The 19,299-nt window shown below is 32.3% G+C and overlaps 1 protein-coding gene across 1 annotated transcript; it reads right to left on the bottom strand.

The window, feature by feature from the left end:
- Positions 1–2,376: 2,376 nt before the first annotated feature.
- Positions 2,377–18,759, bottom strand: LOC127712084 (UPF0764 protein C16orf89 homolog). Its single transcript, XM_052218289.1, has 7 exons — positions 18,497–18,759; positions 8,393–8,714; positions 7,272–7,383; positions 5,980–6,133; positions 5,084–5,321; positions 2,803–2,849; positions 2,377–2,486 (listed from the first exon to the last, which is right to left on the bottom strand). The coding sequence occupies exons 1-7, from the start codon at positions 18,684–18,686 to the stop codon at positions 2,407–2,409; spliced, it is 1,143 nt and encodes a 380-aa protein (XP_052074249.1). The 5' UTR covers positions 18,687–18,759; the 3' UTR covers positions 2,377–2,406.
- Positions 18,760–19,299: the final 540 nt, after the last annotated feature.

Raw genomic sequence — 19,299 nt, 5'->3', positions numbered from 1 at the left:
AAAATCCTGTCGACATACACAATTCCATTATGTGTAAAACAATCTACAAAATATCAAAACTGTAGCTCAAAAACTGTTGGAGGAGATAGCCGGACTGACGAACGGACGGACAGGGGTAAGTTAATATATGCACCTCGACCTTTTTGTCGCGGGGGCATAGAAATAAAAAGTTAAAACAACAGAAAACATTGCATCGATATTGAGAAATTATTCAACTTTGGGAAACAGTATAAAGACTTTACAGTAAGATTATGGACACGAAAAAGGCCTTCAATCTGCAACCCTTCATTACTCTTTTTATAAAAAAAAACAAACAATCCAAAGGCTAAGAGGAGTTAAAAAAATATACCTTTGAACATAAAAATACCAAAAAAAGCAACCATTTACAAGTAAGTTTATGGAGACACAGATTTTTATCTAGTGGTCAAATGTTATATATGTGAAACTACAATGATTAATCTTTCTTAGATGAATCTTTGTTTGGTAATTTCTTCAGTTTTAAAAGCTGTCAACTTAAAATCAAGTAACCCTCTGACATTTGCACACATTAAGCTCATTTTATCGACTGATGAACAAATTATTATTTCTTTTAAACTTAATGCGGTAATGCAAGTTTTATTATGTCTACCATCATACATCTGTCAATGGAAGAATGAATAGGATTTAAAGTTATGCACACAACTCTTTCAATCTTTTTATTAGTGATTTAATCACTTTGATTGCCAGAAGTACCTCAAAAGACATACACTGTTTTCGTAGAATTTTGAGAGCTGGAAGTGGTGAACTTTACCAGCGTCGTCAACGACGAAATCATGTCTAGTAACCGCTCAACTCCGTCTGTGAGACCTTGTGTGAACAACTGTTGCAAATTTTTCTTTGCTTCTATGAAAGGGTATGATCTGCAGCCTGATAATGTTACGAAGAAGCGTGATCAGTTTTTACATCGATCGTGCAGCCACTTCCTATTAGCCGATGGTTTGAAAAAAGTAAAATCACAAAAATAGTACTGAACTCCGAGGAAAACTCAAAAAGGAAAGTCCCTAATCAAATGGAAAAAATCAAAAGCTCAACACATCAAACGAATGGATAACAACTGTCATATTCCTGACTTGGTACAGGCATTTTCTTATGTAGAAAATGGTGGATTGAACCTGGTTTTATAGCTAGCTAAACCTCTCACTTGTATGACAGTCGCATCAAATTTCATTATATTGACAACGATGCGTGAACAAAACAAACCCGTATACACTCATTGTCCAATGAAAATTTTCGTCAAACTTTTCTTGGCTTCTTTGCAAGGAATGATCTTATATTTGGTCAAATTTTACAGCCACTCCCTGTTTAATGAAATATTACAACACTCAATGTACAAGGAAAATTGTCGTCAAAGTTTCTTTGGCTTCAATGAAAAGGAATGATTAGTTATGCTCTAGTATGCATGTTTCCTCAATCAATTGCATTCAGACATGGTATCGTCTTCTTTAAGGTTCATACTACTGATGTTACAATCCTTTTGTTAAAACACAAAAATACCTTTTGGGCCAAAATAATTTATTCCAAGATTTGATTGTTGTCTTGAAATGTTTTACAGGCGTATATATCATGTAACAAGTTTGAAAAATGTTCGACTAGCTAAAAATATCATTTAAGGGTAATCATTCAATCTCAGTTATCGAAAAAAAGAACATTTGGTATTTCTAAATCGAAATGAAAATAACGCTTTATAAATTTGGTGCGTCCAAAGTGCTTTTCTTGATTTACATTCACCAGTAACGCTCAAACAAAACATTTAAAAGCTACAAGAATATAAAAATACCTTCAGCACGAGGAGCTTTATGACCAAAAGTATAGCTTAAGGGTAAAATTTGCCCAATGGAGGTGGAACCTAAGAACAAGTAATATGTATGTGGTATGAATGTAGATGAGACTACTATCTACAAAAGTGTACTTAACGGTTGATAATGCTTCATTTAAATAACAAAATTCTGCTGGAACAAGATCTATTGAGTAAGATACATTTTAACGTAAGTGTACTTGAAAAGAGGTCTTCCAACAGCTGTTGTTTCAAATAAAACTTGTAAAGAAATCATTTTATGTAACAGTTTACATTGTGGATGTTGAAGTCAGATTGCCTCGATCACAGCACCGACGATGCCTTTATTTTTGTTTGTGAATGGGCTTTCTTATTTTAACTTTTGTTTTTGTTTGTCTTCCGACAGATTTGATTTAATATCTTCTACATATTATATCACATATACATTTACAAACAAGATGCTTGATCTAAACCTCAGTATGAAATTGCATGATATGTAATCAGTTTTAAATTATTACAATGAAAACGAATTGTCTGACGGAAAAAATAGCATTATTTTCATCTTTAATGTAATCGATAGTGGTTTTATTGATTTATAACTGTAGTACTAAATAGCGTACATAACTGCCGAATGTTCCAAAAGCCAATCCTGAGGCATGGGCCATGCAGTCATCTGAAAAGGTAAACAATGGCATTTGAAGTTATAGCAACGGTGCATCATACAAATAAGTGGAACATTATTTTCAGTTTCATTACTATATATATGATATATGTTCAACTTCCCTTCCGTTTTGTACCACAAAGCAGGTTGGATTAGGATAAGTATTCAATATTATTTTTGACAGGATTTTAACTTGTGAAAAGCATTCATAATGTTTTCATACTTGGGCAAAAAAAAACAGCCTGCCAAGGATTAAAAGGCTATCACAATAGTATACTGGTTGATGATCAAATAATTGTTTGTGTGCAAAGATACGTAAATCTATTACCTTTCATGGCCTTTTCCCTCAGAAGTTTCCTCATTGTTTTAGAACCACTGAAATTATACAAAGTTGAATATTAAGTAGCATTTTTTATTAAAAAAAGTATATGGTACATATCTACAATAGTTTGCAGTTCTTGTAATTAAGAAACACATACTTTTTTTCAACTATTATGTAAGTTATCCAAGAGCTACATTGTTATGTGGCAGTATGTGGTACAACTGCGTCATTCTGAAGAAAAAAAATCATTCCGTGTTTAGTTTAATGGTTATTGTTGTGTTTTGTCTATTTATTACTACTGTCAGATAATTGTTGTCTCCTTTAAATTTATTATCAACTAGTCAAGACTTATTTTGACCTCGATGTGATCATAATGTTGTTGTTTGAATGCCTATGCTTAATGCTTACACACTTCTCCTTATACTTCAGATATGGGTCAGAATATGCTTTTGTGTTTACTTTTACAAATTTTTGGTTCCTATAGTTCTTTGAAAAAACTTCCATGTTGATTTTGACAATTTTCAAATTTGATGTTCCTGAGCAATTACTTTACAAGTTTGAAGTATGACTTGTGATAACACCAGTTTTTCATAACATACATTTAAAGATTTTTTTTCACATTTATTTGTTTCATTTACAAAAATAAATTCCTTTTCATTTTGACAATATTGTCTGGCATTGACACAGTTTGGGAGGCAACAATAAGCATTCTGTTTCCAGCAACGGTGACATCGAAGGGGTCAACAATTGTTAAACTATGTGATAAGGTCAGTTTCAGGGGAACCACTACTGGAGAGTCAATGTTTATTAGGAGTTATATTAGGATTGGCACATCTCATTTCAATGGAGATTATTTGGCTCTTCCCCTCATTCATGCTCCTTGAACTTTCCATAGTTAACTTATTAAAGCTTGTATTTTGTCACTTTAAGTGGAACCACCAATAGTAAGGCAAACATTTTTGGTACGAAGTACATCTGATTTCCTTTGATATGATTTTGCCCAGCCCTCAGTCATTTGCCATGTACTTTTAAACGATAACACAGAACAGTTTCATATATAGGCAATGCCCACATTGATTTTAATGATTTCAAATGTTCAGTTCCTTAACATTGGAAAATTTGTCAAATGGTAGACTGTTTTTATGTTGTGTCCAAAATAAGTTTTGTTTTCACCTACTCTTGTGAAATTTTAAACCTCCTGTAAAATTTCTGCTGTTTTTCAATTTTTCAATTTTTTCAGATTTTATGCTTTTGTTTTAAATTATAATTTGTACAAAATTTGACTAAAATTCCCTTATAACTTGTACAAAGGATATATGATAATTTGACATGATAGAAAAGATGGCATTTTATATATTTTTAAGAGTAATACATTTTAGTTGCCTTGAGGGAAACATGTTTGCATTCAACTCTTCTTGAACACTTTTGGACTGTTCATTATTTTGGGGTCAAGTGTTTTAATAAGTTGCCAAAGATATATATCCGTGGTGTTTTTGAACATTTTTTTGGTCGTTTACTCATTTGATGATATAGTGTAAACATGGCCAGCATTGTTGATCAGCAGGATAAAGTCCAAGAACTTCTGAAACTAGCATAGAATAATACATGAAAGCATAATCATGTGTTCACTATAACTAATTCTAATTCCATGCATACACGGCTAAGGGGGTTAGTTAGTTCATACTTAAATATCAGTGAAAGTAACTTGAACCTTAGCCATGCGCTAAAGTTGGGTTAGTATTCATCATACATTTCTTATCAATTATCCAGAATTCAAAATTGTTCAATATTCAAATGATGCCTTGTTTAATGTAAAAAGCAAAAGATTTTGTGCAATACCCGATTCCATGTTTCTCTCACATGCACAAACAAATGATATAGAACTATTTTTTTTGTATTTTGGGAACGAGGTTTACTGTCATCAAATAGAAATGCTACAGTGTGTATCAATGCTTTTTTTAGCGAAATCCATATTGTAAATTGTTATACAAGTTATAAGTGAGTTTTAGTCAAATTTGGTAAAAAAAATGCAATTTGTACAAGCACTTTTTGGACGAATTACAATTTGTACACAGTTAAAATACAATTTTTTTTGAAAAATGATAACTAGTACACAACATATATACACGAATATAACATTTTCTATGTGTGTTCTCAGCATTTTGTAAGAATAAAAACAATGTGTTACATAAACAAAATGTTTTTTTTTTATTTTCAAGTGTTCTGTAGAACATTGGAAACAATACAGATTTTCTAAGAAATTATCTAAAAGTGCTGGAGTCCTTACCTTAGTTTTTTTAATTCCTCCTCAAACTTATGTTCAATTGATTTGCCCACGTTTCCAGCAAGATGTTGTGCTTTAGGATTAGTAAGCAGAGATTTAACTAGATCTTCACCTTTCACTTCAAGTAGCTGTGTCCATGTTGATTTCATACAACCATCTTTTTTGTCTGGCCATGTCAAGGTCATTTTTATCCAATCAGATCTAAAGAAATCTTCGAATCCCAGGGACCCGCATAATACACCTGAATGAAGAGAATCTTTGTTTTTATCTGTCATTCTATAAAAGGCCAATAATCTTACTAGAAATTAATATACACTGTTTTACTTCCAAGATTTCTTTGTATGCAGTCTCATTGTGTTTATATATATATATATATACATATATAATTAGGGGGTCCAAATATTGAAAAAAAAATTATTATCGTTCAACAGTTCAATGGCAATAATAGTCGGTTTGTAAGACTGCTATAGCGTTTCGGCCAGCATTATAATTTTCAACTTTTAGTTACATCTTAGTTCCACAAAATAAGTATTCATCTTCTCTAAAACTATTTTTGTAAGTAAATAAAACTGGAAGTGTATTAATTACTTCAGGGATATAAAAAAGCTCTAGGTGTACCAGTTAGTATTCTAATTTTAATTTGTGAAATCTTAAACGGTTTTGTTAGGAAAATAATAAACAGGACTGACATCAAACTTCAATGCTTTCAGTCAACTTCGTATTTTTTTGGCCTCTTAACTTTTTGATTCGAGCGTCACCAATGAGTCATTTGTAGACGAAATGCGCGTCTGGCGTACACAATTTTAATCCTGGTATGATGAGTTTTTTTCGAAGAATCATAGCGTCCAGCTCTTGGAAGATTAATGGTAAAGCTTGAGGAAACATTTATAATAACTTACTTTGTTCTAGGAACAAATCTCTATGAGAAGATTTCACCTTTCCATTTACCACCAAGTTATCGGCTTCTTTGTATATTTTCTGGCAGAATCCTTTTTGTATGTCACGTAATTTATTTCCATGAATAAATGTTTCTACCTGTTCGGTACAACCTACCTACAAACAAACACATGATACATGACTGTCTGAGGAAACTCATTTCAATCTGGTAAACACTACTTATTCGAACTTTTAGACTTGAACATTTTTCTTTGCTTTGAATCTCTGAATAAGGACTGCAAAGTTTAATCTTCCATACCATTGATTAATTCCGCCTGATCGTGCTTTCTACGTAATAAACAACAATCTATCAATTATATGGTAAAAAATGTACGTCGTAATTTCCGAGCGCACAATATGTGTTACTGGATTGACAAAGTGCAGAATAATTGTTACTGGCATTACCATCAATAGGTACACTGAAAAATTTAAAATCCAATACCATAAAATGACAGAAAGCATGAAACCCATATGGCCTGAAGAGAGCAGTCATATGTGCTCCAGAGGATTACAATTTTAGTATTATAAAAAGGACCCACTACGCGCAAGTGCTCAGCTGAACTTTAAACATACATAACTACCTAGTAACTACTTGGTAGTTAATACCACAACTTGTGGAGGTATTTAGCACCTTCTTAATAGATTTATATTTGAATAACGGTAAACTTCTGTTGTATATATTTTGTCCTTTCTTCACACGGTTTCCTTTCAGTTATATATAGGCATATCTAGTGCGGACAAATTTCTTCAACGTCGTATTTTATCTGGCCTTTTAAACTTTTTTTTTATTCGAGCGTCACTGATGAGTCTTTTGTAAACGAAACGAGTATCTGGCGTACACAAATTTAACCTGGGATCTATCTTGAGTTTGTTATACAGTAACTTGAAAGGTGAATATTTTACTTGTGAAAAAGAAATTGATATCACTATTACAATCATGATGATTTTTTTAAACAAGCTATTCAATATTCAGTTTCAACACTTGGACAGTTATTAGCAGATAAAATACAAGAAAGTTTGACAGATTGGTGACGTGTTACCGTACTTTGCTGGCGTTTACTCAAATACTAGGCAATATATATACCAGATAACATATATCTTCAACATCGTACTTTATTTGGCCTTTTTAACTTTTTTTTTATTCGAGCGTCACTGATGAGTCTTTTGTAGACGAAACGCGCGTCTGGCGCACATACAACATTTCAATCCTGGTATCAATGATGAGTTTAATTAAATATAATTATAATATACTTACATGTTCTATCACCATAAAGAATAACAGCTGATGTGTGATAGCATATTTGGATGTACCTTGTGACGTCATCATATTATAACATGAATTGGTGATGTTACAGCGGGTCGTTTTTCTGCAAGTCAAAGAGTACCATCAAAATAAATGATTTTGAAACTTATCAATACTGCAATGAGTTCAATTTAAATGGCTGATTATAGATTTGGCATAATGTTATATCATAGGGTTGTTATAGTAAAAAAAAATGCCAAAAACAAAATTATAATATGACTATTGTTTTAGATAATTGAACTGTAGTATAGCCTTTCATTTTTTTTTTGTGTGTCATATTGGCATATTGGGTAATTACTTGGAAATGTCGTATTTACGGATTATACATGATTCTAATAAATCCAAGGAATCAATGCTGCATCGGTAACTATAAAACACATTTTGACCAAAAAGAAAGACTGTTTAAATGTCAGAGTTTCTTTTTAACATAATAGGTAATTGAACGTGAATAGAGTCCATACAAGGTATGATTTAATCACAACGGCTTTCAGAAAAAAATTAGTTTGTAGAGAAACCGAGTCCATCCTTTGAAATCATATGAAGTAATGTCCGAAATAACTGAAAAGCATTGTACATTAAATAAAATGGGCTCGGATAAATAAGTGCTTGCTTCCATTGAACAAGAGTTATGTATCTGAGTAGTCTAACTGTTTCCCGCACAAAAAATAAGTCAGATATATTACTCGAGGTCGTAATGTCTGTTAGTTATTACAGTCCTTTTCGTCTCAATTTATGCAATTGTCTTGTATTTTCTAATTAAAAAAAGCCAACATTATAGTACAATGTATATAGTTATGTAATGAAACATGCAAGCAGATTGTAGTTTAATATGCAGATTTGGGGTAAAAGTATGTTGAAAACCGTTAACTCGTTTAGCAATACTTACATTCTATAGATAGAAGTATGTTATTAGCTTTGAGATTAACAAAGACTTAAAAGAGAAAGGCTTACACGGGTTTAGTATTATATATCACTGTATGGATATTGGTATGCATCATATAGCATGCATGTGTTGTTAATATGAAATTGGTTTGTTTAATTTCGAAAGTTAGAAAGATTATCTGGTATCTTACAAGCCTGTTTTTGGTTCCTCAAAAGTTCCCATAATTCTTGCATAACATGCGTCTCCTTCTTCCTCCACATAGCTTGAGTTTGTTCCGGTTCGTATACTGGACAACACAGAAGAATCAAATTTGGTTGGTGTATATGGTAGAATATATGGTTTTGAAATTGTTTGCTCAAATCTTTTGTAATAATCAGGATCACTCTGTTCTATATACGGTAATGCTTTCTCGCATGTTTCGTCGAGTTTGCTTGTCAAAGATTTCAAAAGTTGCAGATAACCTGCACAATTTTTCTTTTTGGCACATACATTTGCAGCCTCTATCAATTGTCCTGTAAAACAGAAGGAGATACCAAGGAGGCCATTAGAAATCATTGTTCCCCGAACAGCAGATAATATCATGGACAAAGGGGAAGAGGGATTACAAAACCACAATTAGTCCTAAAACATGTAAAACATTACACAAAAAAAAATAAAGATTTCGTAACATGAAGCCACAAAAAAAAAAAATTCGTAACATAAAGCCACAAAAAATGAGGTGAAACAAGGGTAATCAGTTCCCACTAGTGAAACTGTGGTGGCTGTAGTTAAATGTTGGTGCCTCAGGTGAAAGTGTCAAATTAAACACACAAAAATAAAACATTAACCAGAAAAATTAACGCAATATTTTCAGTATTTTTTATTTAAGTGTAGAGTCGTAAATGCGTGCAGTTTTGATAAAAGTTAAAAGCGTTCATTAGTATTATTGTTTTTTTTTTGTAATGTGAAGCCTTAATACTCGTGCGTTTATAAACAGTTTCATGTCAAAGATTATATAAAATGAAATTTAATTAAACAATAGATGTAGGCCAAATATATTTCAATCGAATAATCACATTATTCATATAACTATACAGGGTCAGAACATAAAACGACCTTTCAACGGTTTATTGATATAACACTTCAAACAACAATTATCATTCTTGTAACGCCAAATTATTGAAATAATTATGATGCAATATAATTTCCTTCATTGGTGTTTTTTAAATGCCTTTATACCTTATTTATTATAGATTTTAACACCGTTAGATGAATTCCATTATTTCTTTAATTTGCGAAATGCGAAATTGAAACAAGTCAATTTTAAAACATCTAATTTAACCATCAGTTTCTGTCTGCTACTATGAATGTAGCAGAACGATATGACATCTGACAGGGATGCTGTTTCATATATCAAAATTTTAAGAAATATTAAAGACCTCGATAGTCCATATCTTTTTAATATACTATATAATAAAATATTAATTTTCGCGAACCATTTAGGTCACAGAAATTCCAAAAAATGGCATCAGTAAGGAGAGTTGTACAAATGATGTGAATACACAGAACCCGGATCCAAATTATCTTTTACTAAAAGTATTCATCATTTTCTGTTTTGTATGTACTAACAACATTTCATTTTTCTACAATTTCGATTAAAATATTATAAAACCTGCAGTTCAATAGGTCACATGCCCCAAATAAACATTCCCCGATTGGTCGAACTACTGTGGCCTCGGTGTAAAGCAACGCAAGCCTCGATGTAAAGATCACGCTTCCAAAAATAGAGGTATGTCCCAACTTAACATTCCCCGATTGGTTGAATTGCTGCTCGATTAAAGCAACGGAAGCCTTGATGCAATGAAGAAAAGGGGTTGACAGGATAAACGTAATCGTTATAAATTTTAACTTCATGGTTCTTATGCAATCAAATTTAATAAACAATGATTTTATACAGTTGTGTTATTGTTTTCACCTTACATAGGGCTTTATTTCTGATCTTATTTCGGTGTACACAATTCTGAATCTACATATTTCACCTATATCAATATGGAAGCAGGACAAATCGCCCCACTGGCAAATCGCCCCACACCTAATCGCCCCACTTTTTCACCAACTCGCCCCACTTTTAAAAAAATCGCCCCACTCTTCTTTACCAACTCGCCCCACTTTTTAAATAAATGTGGATAGTGTCCACATGTGGACACAGATGATGCCCCCGCTTGCATATCATATAGTTATAAAGGGACATAACTGAAGAACGGTAAAAGTGACACTACCCAAATTTGAACTTGATCTTAGTTTTGTGGTAATAAGCATTGTGTGTAAGTCTCATAACATTTGGTTTAGGCTAACTTAAGTAGAGAACAGAAACTAAAAATTCAGCAATTTTTCTATTTGTAAACATGCATAACTCTAGAACAGTTGTGTATAAGTTTTATAACATTAAGTTGAAACAAACTAAAATATTCAGCAATTTTTATGTTTATAAAGGGACATAACTCAAGAATGGTAAAAGTGTCGCCACCTTATTTCGTACTTAATCTGTACTATGTAGTAATAAGCATTGTGTATAAGTTTCACAACAGTTGGTTGAGGCAAACTAAAGTTAGAAAACAGAAACAAAAAATTTGTACTTGATCTTAGTTTTGTGGTAATGAATAATGTGTATAGGTTTCATAATGTTTGGTTGGGGCAAACTAAAGTAACAGAATGGAAACTAAAAATTTTGCAATCTTTCGATTTATAAAGGGCATACCTCAATAATGGTTAAAGTGACACTACCCAAATTCAACTTGATCTGTGTTTTATCAGTGGAAGTCAAAATTAAACATTGCATTGTATAAAGCATTGATTGTAGTTGATTCAACTATAATCATGGACAAAGGAAGATAACTCCAATTTTAATATAAATCACTTGATATTTACAAGAAAATAAAAATTTTGCAATTTTTCCATTTATAAAGGGGTATAACTCTAGAACGGTTAAAGTGACTCCACCGAAATTCAAACTTGATCTGTGTTTTGTGGTAATAAGCACTGTGTATAAGTTTCAAAACATTTGGTTGAGGCAATCTTAAGTTAGAGAACGGAAACTAAAAATTTTCCAATTATTCCATTTATAAAGGGGCATAACTCTAGAACGGTTACAGTGACGCCACCAAAATTCAAACTTGATCTGTGTTTTGTGGTGATAAGCATTGTGTATAAGTTTCATAACATTTGGTTGAGGCAAACTTAAGTAAGAGAACGGAAACTAAAAATTTTGCAATTTTTCCATTTATAAAGGGGCATAACTCTAGAACGGTTAAAGTGACGCCACCAAATTCAAACTTGATCTGTGTTTTGTGGTAATAAGCACTGTGTATAAGTTTCATAACATTTGGTTGAGGCAAACTAAAGTTAGAAAACGGAAACAAAAAATTTGTACTTGATCTTAGTTTTGTGGTAATGAATATTGTGTATAGGTTTCATAATGTTTGGTTGGGGCAAACTAAAGTAATAGAATGGAAACTAAAAATTTTGCAATCTTTTGATTTATAAAGGGCATACCTCAATAATGGTTAAAGTGACACTACCCAAATTCAACTTGATCTGTGTTTTATCAGTGGAAGTCAAAATTAAACATTGCATTGTATAAAGCATTGATTGTAGTTGATTCAACTATAATCATGGACAAAGGAAGATAACTCCAATTTTAATATAAATTACTTGATATTTACAAGAAAATAAAAATTTTGCAATTTTTCCATTTATAAAGGGGTATAACTCTAGAACGGTTAGAGTGACGCTACCAAAATTCAAACTTGATCTGTGTTTTGTGGTAATAAGCATTGTGTATAAGTTTCATAACATTTGGTTGAAGCAAACTTAAGTTAGAGAACGGAAACTAAAAATTTTCCAATTATTCCATTTATAAAGGGGCATAACTCTAGAACGGTTACAGTGACGCCACCAAAATTCAAACTTGATCTGTGTTTTGGGGTAATAAGCACTGTGTATAAGTTTCATAACATTTGGTTGAGGCAAACATAAACCTAAAATTCGTTTTGGTCTATCCCAGTGATGACATTTGCGCGGGAATTTAGTCCATTGACATCGTAATATAATTTACTTTGGATTATAATTATCTTTAGATGTAATGTTACAGGATTTAATGTGAAATCATTTGTCTCTTCTTTTATAGTACACGAGTTTGACGTCAGGTTTGTACACATGGAGTCTCTAGCCAAAAAAAAGCCAGTGACAGAACGATAAACAGATATTGAGATAAGCAACTGTCTAGGGCCAAGTAAGGGAGGTGAAAAAAGCCAGTATTACGCAGAACGATAAACAGTTACATGGACGGATCCAGGGTGTGGGGAAAATTTGGTTGATTTTATAGGGAAGCAGGGGCGGATCCAGCCATTTTATAAAAGGGGGGTTCCCAACTCAGGACAATGGGTGTGGGGGTTGTGTTCCAACTATGTGTCCCCATTCAAATGCATTGATCGTCCAAAAAAAGTGGGGTTCCAGCACTCGGAACCCTCCCCCGGATCCGCCACTGGGGAAGCATGACGGGAGTGGGCAACCCTTAGGTCAGTCAGCGGCCACCCCCCTTTTATGAAAAGTTGTGGATCCGCCACTGAGATTTATATAAGCAGGTTTTCTTTGTGTAGATACCTTAAAATGTCACCAACTGTGACTGAGTACACAATTTGATTCATTTTAGCTCATTAGCTGGGCTCACTCGCTAAAAAGGTTCAGTGCGGGCCTGCTCACTGGCTAACATTTTACGATATTCATGACATGTAGAAAAGCCGATAATCTATACATGTGTGTGAGGAGTAGTTATGAAGCTTCCTTTCGTCTGTAAAAACTGTCTCAGGCCAAGTTAGGGAGGTGAAAAAGCCAGTAATAGAACGATAAACAGATGATCAGGTTTTCTTCATATAGATCCCTTAAAATATCCCCCACTGAGGACACAATTTGATTCATTTTAGCTCATTACCTGCGCTCACTCGCCATAATAGGTTCATTGCGGCTTACTGGCTAATATGTGTAGAAAAGCTGATAACCTATACATACATGTACATGTATATGGTCAGATCATATGTTTTCGTACGTCATATGAATTTGTACTATGCTTGCCTTTTCAATGGAAATTGTGACGACAGTATGCATTCTTAATAGCACGAAAAATGATGAGAAGAGGATACATATGTCGACCAAAATTTTTCAGCAACATCAAAATATGTGAGGACACCCTATCAAGATCTATCAAGCTTGTGTGTATGTTGCGTTAAAACTGTTTTAGGAAGGTGAAAAATACCAACAACATAACAATAAATAGACAATCGATATTGTAAAATATCAATGTGTTGAAAAGCCAATGATCTACATATATACTTAAATATGTCAACCATAAAATAAAACTGATTTAATTTACACCACAACTGTTGAAAAAACCTTTATGTTTATATAACTTATCTCATTCTAGTCCATTCAACTGACAGAATCGGTGTACATTTCATGAACTCCTTAATAACAAGAATCATCATGGACTATTCTTTATAGCAATATTTGTTAGCCATTTAGGGGTCTTTTGCATTCGAAGTTTAGTTTTAGTGGGTTTATTTTGCAAAAAAGAACTCAATTTTCAGATCAAAGTTAACATTTTCTATTTATTTTGCTGTGTCAAAATGACCTAATAAATATAAAGAACAGTATCCATATAGACCCAAAAATGGTATATCACATTCTACACATGACATTTTAGCAGGAAAGACTGCCATTGGAGTATATAACTTTTAACCTGTGTATATATAATTAAAATACGATAATAAAATTCATGTCTTTTCAGGACCTCTGATCCAACCATGTAGTATGGCATGTTTGTGAGATATGGTTTTGGTGGATAGGATGTTCATGAAGGACCTGTAGTACAAAGTATATCACTGGATTGAGCTCTTTGTCTAAGTGTATTATTAAAGTGCTTTGCTTTGAGCTCAGTTCATTGTTATGCAATTCATTCTTTGTGAAATAAAGATTTGACAGACAACTCTCATGTACAAGGATTTGTCAGGGTAGTATCCATTCTATGTACAATGTAAGTAATAAGGAGATAAAAGCATTTTATTATGATTTGAACCTAACATTTTTTGTCCATTAACCAAATTTAAAAAAAAGAACAAATTTACCCGACAATGCTACACTCGCTACTAGCAATATGATGCTAGGTTGTTTTAATACATCTGTACTGCCTACTGATGACTCGGTCCTGAGTGTAAATGGTCATTCAGTATGTTAAAAAAAAAAGGGCAAAATTTATAAGGCCTATCTGGCCTAATTGATTTCTAAAACTATATTTCATTGTACATGTTCAACATTTTCTATTCATTTGTTTATTTCTTAATTTGTGTGAATTAACATTGTTACAGTAAATATTAATTACTACACTTTCATACCACAACAAATACTGTATTGGTATCATTTATATTTGTATCCATATAACAAAAAAAATTGAAAAGAGAATAATTTTGCAATACCTTTTTCATATTGAATACTATAACTTTTTTGATATTTAGACATATTAAGTAGATTTTCATAATACCCACTTGACATGCTTGAAATTCTATCAGATTACTTTTGGAGCAGTTATGAGTCTTTGAAGCATGCTCACAAAGGTTTTTTTGTTGATATCATTTTCATATTGGTCAAAACTTTTTTTTGCTTCTGCCAGCTTTGGAGGATATGTTATCAAAGAATTGATAAAAAACAACACAGAAGTTTACTTTCTAGCTCTTCTAGCCCCAAGCATCATGTCAGGCATTGTCATTACTAAAAACCAATAAATGTCTTCTAATCTGAGAAACAATTTCGACATTTTAACAAAATATTTTACTAATGATACTTAAAATCCACCACAAAGTAATATAAATAGAACCATACAAATATTGAGCAAATACATATAAAAAAGATGTGGTATGATTGCCAATGAGACAATTCTCCACAACAGACCAAAATGACACAGAAATTAACAACTACGGGTCACCGTACAGCCTTCAACAATGAGCAAAGCCCATAACACATAGTCATTTATGTTATTTATGTACACAAAATAAACGAAAAACAAATATTATGTAACACATAGACAAACGACAACCACTGAATTACAGCCTCCTGATATCATGTTCTCAGATATCGTCTCCCATTTAAAAAAAAATCACATGAAAAAATGAACCTATTATGTGTTGCTCTCCTAGCTACAAAATGTATCCAAAATCAAAGATGTGGAAAATATTCTATCATAATCATTTGGTAATTAATGCAATTAGTGTCTCTTCCATGCCCGTCTTGAACATAAAATCTAAATATTAAATAAACAACACTCCTCATGCTCAGGTTGGTTGTCATCATGCCATACAGTAAATAACAACATGTAGGAAAAACATAGAACTCCTTTTGTCATATAAAACACTGTCAAACATCCAAACATACTATCCACATTCATCTGTGTCCACACTTGTAAATATATATAAATTTTATTTTATTTTACAGATTTATATTGAAAGAAATTATTTTACATCACATTTATATCGCCTGATATATATCTTTTGCTCTTGACATCATGTTCATGGTTGTTATCACGTCACTTGTGTTCAGGTTTTGTGATATTTGGTATATGGAATCATTGCAAGGTATGAGTCTCTTTCAGAGTTTATCTTAATGATCCTTAATACCTTGACCTCAGTTTTTATGGTTCTGTGATCAACATTGTGTTCGTGATGCTTGTTTCTCAAATACTATAAAGTAACATGTCAACTGTTTTCGGCATACAGAATGATCGAAACGTGTATATGATCGTCCATAGGGTTCATCGAACCTTTGACCTCAATTTCATGGATAATGATATTGCTTAGTTTATGTGAAGTAGGTATTGGTAAGGCTATGACCAGAAGGACTTTAAACATAAAAATCAATCCTTATCAGTAAAGCCGCAAGACACTACTAATCTTGTTAAAAAACACAAAAATATCCCTTTTTCAGTAAAACATATGTGGAAACAGGTTTCGAGAAGCATTATGTAGACCAGCAATATCGACACTTAAATAATTTGGGTATCGGGTAGAGCAAATGAAGATCCCGGCAGATCTATGTCAATGGCCGAAAGACAAAAAAGACAAACAAAAATGTGTCCATAGTACACGGATGCCCCACTCGCACCATTATTTTCTATGTTCAGTGGACCGTGAAATTGGGGTCAAAACTCTAATTTGGCATTAAAATTAGAAAAACCATATCATAAGGAACATGTGTACTAAGTTTCAAGTTGATAGGACTTCAATTTCATCAAAAACTACCTTGACCAAAAACTTTAACCTGAAGCGGGACAGACGGACGAACGAACGGACGGACGGACGAACGGACGCACAGACCGAAAAAACATAATGCCCGTAGGTGGGGTAAAAAATGACCAATGATTGTTTAGAATATCTTCTTTATCAAGTATCGTTGTTGTATGTATTACATGTATTGGGTTTTTTCAAATGAATTGTCAAGACATGGTAATGTTTACATTATCAAATTACACACAATAACTAATTATGTTTTGTCTTGTAATGGACGTGAGACGTGTGCCTAGTAACATGTCGTGTTTTGAACATAGATGTTGTACAAGTATGATTGAAGACATAGTTATTATAAAGTTTTTTCTTAATACACAACCTTAAGCCATTCGAAAAATTATTGTCATTCTTAATCTTCTCTTTTACGGCATGTGACAGGATTTTAATGCTATATGTTCAGTTTATGTGAGTGTAGACTAACAAATATTAATCCCATTTTTTTACACATTAAAATGTGTAGAGAGGTATTATAACGTTGCCAGCTGGATTATATATGAATGAAGTTCAAGACATTCCCTATTTCTCAAATATCTGCTCACTGATTTTTCTTTTGTTTTCCTTATTAATTTTTTTAATTATCCATATAAATAAGAAGATGTGGTATGAGTGCCAATGGGACAACTCTCCATCCAAGTCACAATGTATAAAAAGTTAATAATTATAGGTCAAAGTACGGCCTTCAACACGGAGCCATGCATGTATTTTCCTTATTTCAATGTGGTTTGTCAATAAAAAAAAGATTAAACAAAGAAAAAGATAATGGAATATAATTTGAAGGCCTTTTTTCTGCAACAGTTAGTTTTGAGAAGAAAGGGGAAATTTTAAAACTTTCATGTCGCATGCAATGCATGTTCAACAACAACGAACAAAAAAAAAGAGTCGACAACGCTGTTCTAAGCTTCAATTCAACATTTGGCCGTTTATATTAACAGTAGCCTTATTATAGTCTATTTTAACTATTTAAGTAACTGATATCTGTTAAAATATATCTGATTTCTGCATTGATGAACACGTTTTTTTGGAATTGTGTTTCAATTACCAAATCAATAAATAAACATCTGGTTCTCACAAAATCTGGTTTAGTATTTAAACAAGAATTGAAAGTATTTCAGTTAAAATATAACATTATTACACAGGGCATTCAGTGTAATTTCTGTTTAAGAACCGATAGAAAATAGATGCTATATACGAATGTCATGTATATCGTACATCAAAAAGTCTTTGCATGTCTACGAGGATTAATTCTGGTTTTTGTTATGGGCTTACTCTCAAACTGAAACTTTAATTCTGTAATTGACATTCATCAGCATTAGCTTAAAACTAATTATTTTCCTATCTTAATCGTATCCGTAGGCGATTTCTGTTATTATCAATAGACACAATATGAATTTTAATGGTTTACCAAAACGTCTTGTTTCACTGGTTACTATTGAGAATGATAACCACAACTTTCTAAATATGTTGCCTCTATAAAGTTACAGTTATTGCCATTTGAATAGTTTGACTGCAATATTTATTTTAGATCATTTACACAGAAACACCCTTTTATCAAGAATAGGTAGTCGGCAAATAAATATAGAGTCTCAAATTTAAGATATCATTTTCCTTGTTTTTAACGTGGCATATCCAAACTGTATAGGATATCATCAAAAGGACCCAAATACCACGTATGTGTCACTGTGTAAATTGTTTAAAACGTAAAATAAATAAACAAAACTTGCATTTCTCTATTGCCTACATATAACGCTTGGAATTCATACATTTATAATTGATAACACCCTTTCTTTTCTTTTCTTTTTTTTTCTGTTGACATTTAAATATGAATAAAAATGTGGGGTATACTAATTCATTGATGTTATATTAATGCAATACGTTCATCTATAGATTGGCTTATTAATATTATGACTATGATAAATATTGACACTCACCCTGTCCGATTCTTAGTCCAAATAATCCGTCCACATTGATACTACTATAATCTGAACTAAAAAATGTCAATGCCCTATCTACCGTAGACAATGTTTCCTTCAGTAGGTTTGTGTTTGGTAATGGTACAACAACCGCGGGTAGAATGGTCACAAGAAGGAAATAAAACACCGCCATCGGGTTTATTTTCATTTCGTGAGATTACAACAGGTGAACGTATCACCTCTCGGATTTCGTTATCTATTGGAACTCCGATAGTATTAGGTTATATAAGTACTGGTTAATTGTCCGCTATTTTTACAAAATAATTAGTTATTTTAAAATGCAAATCAAAACTGCAGGTCGATTGTTTTTTGTTATTTCTAGTTATCTCTTGTATTCCAAATTGAAAATAACTACGTTGTGAAGATAGCGAAGTTTAATTAAATAATCCTACACAAGTATTTGGTTACGTTTACATGAACTTATGTTTGGACTTTCCGCCTTTTTAGAAAGTCTAATTAGAAAAAATCACGAAGAAATTTTTCTGGAATATAACCGCTAAATACATTTCCGAATGAAGATGTCCAAGAGACAGAAAAACCCTGAAGAATGAGATTTTAATAGAAAATTTCAATCCTTCTTATTGGACATGTGTTTGTACTACTCGTTGTTTAATACGAATTTGTTTTACAAATGAAATAACACTGACAACCAAACGTCTGGGTTTCATGGAATATCAAATAAAATAATCTGCTACATTTTTCCATAATTAAGTTTCTGTTCTTTTGTACTCGTTTAGCTTTATTTGTGACATTTAATTAAA

Source organism: Mytilus californianus, unplaced genomic scaffold (assembly GCF_021869535.1).
Source record: "Mytilus californianus isolate M0D057914Y unplaced genomic scaffold, xbMytCali1.0.p SCAF_8, whole genome shotgun sequence".
Lineage (NCBI taxonomy): Eukaryota > Metazoa > Mollusca > Bivalvia > Mytilida > Mytilidae > Mytilus > Mytilus californianus.
The sequence above is the reverse complement of the archived record's forward strand: the minus strand, read 5'-3'. Positions and strand labels throughout refer to the sequence as shown.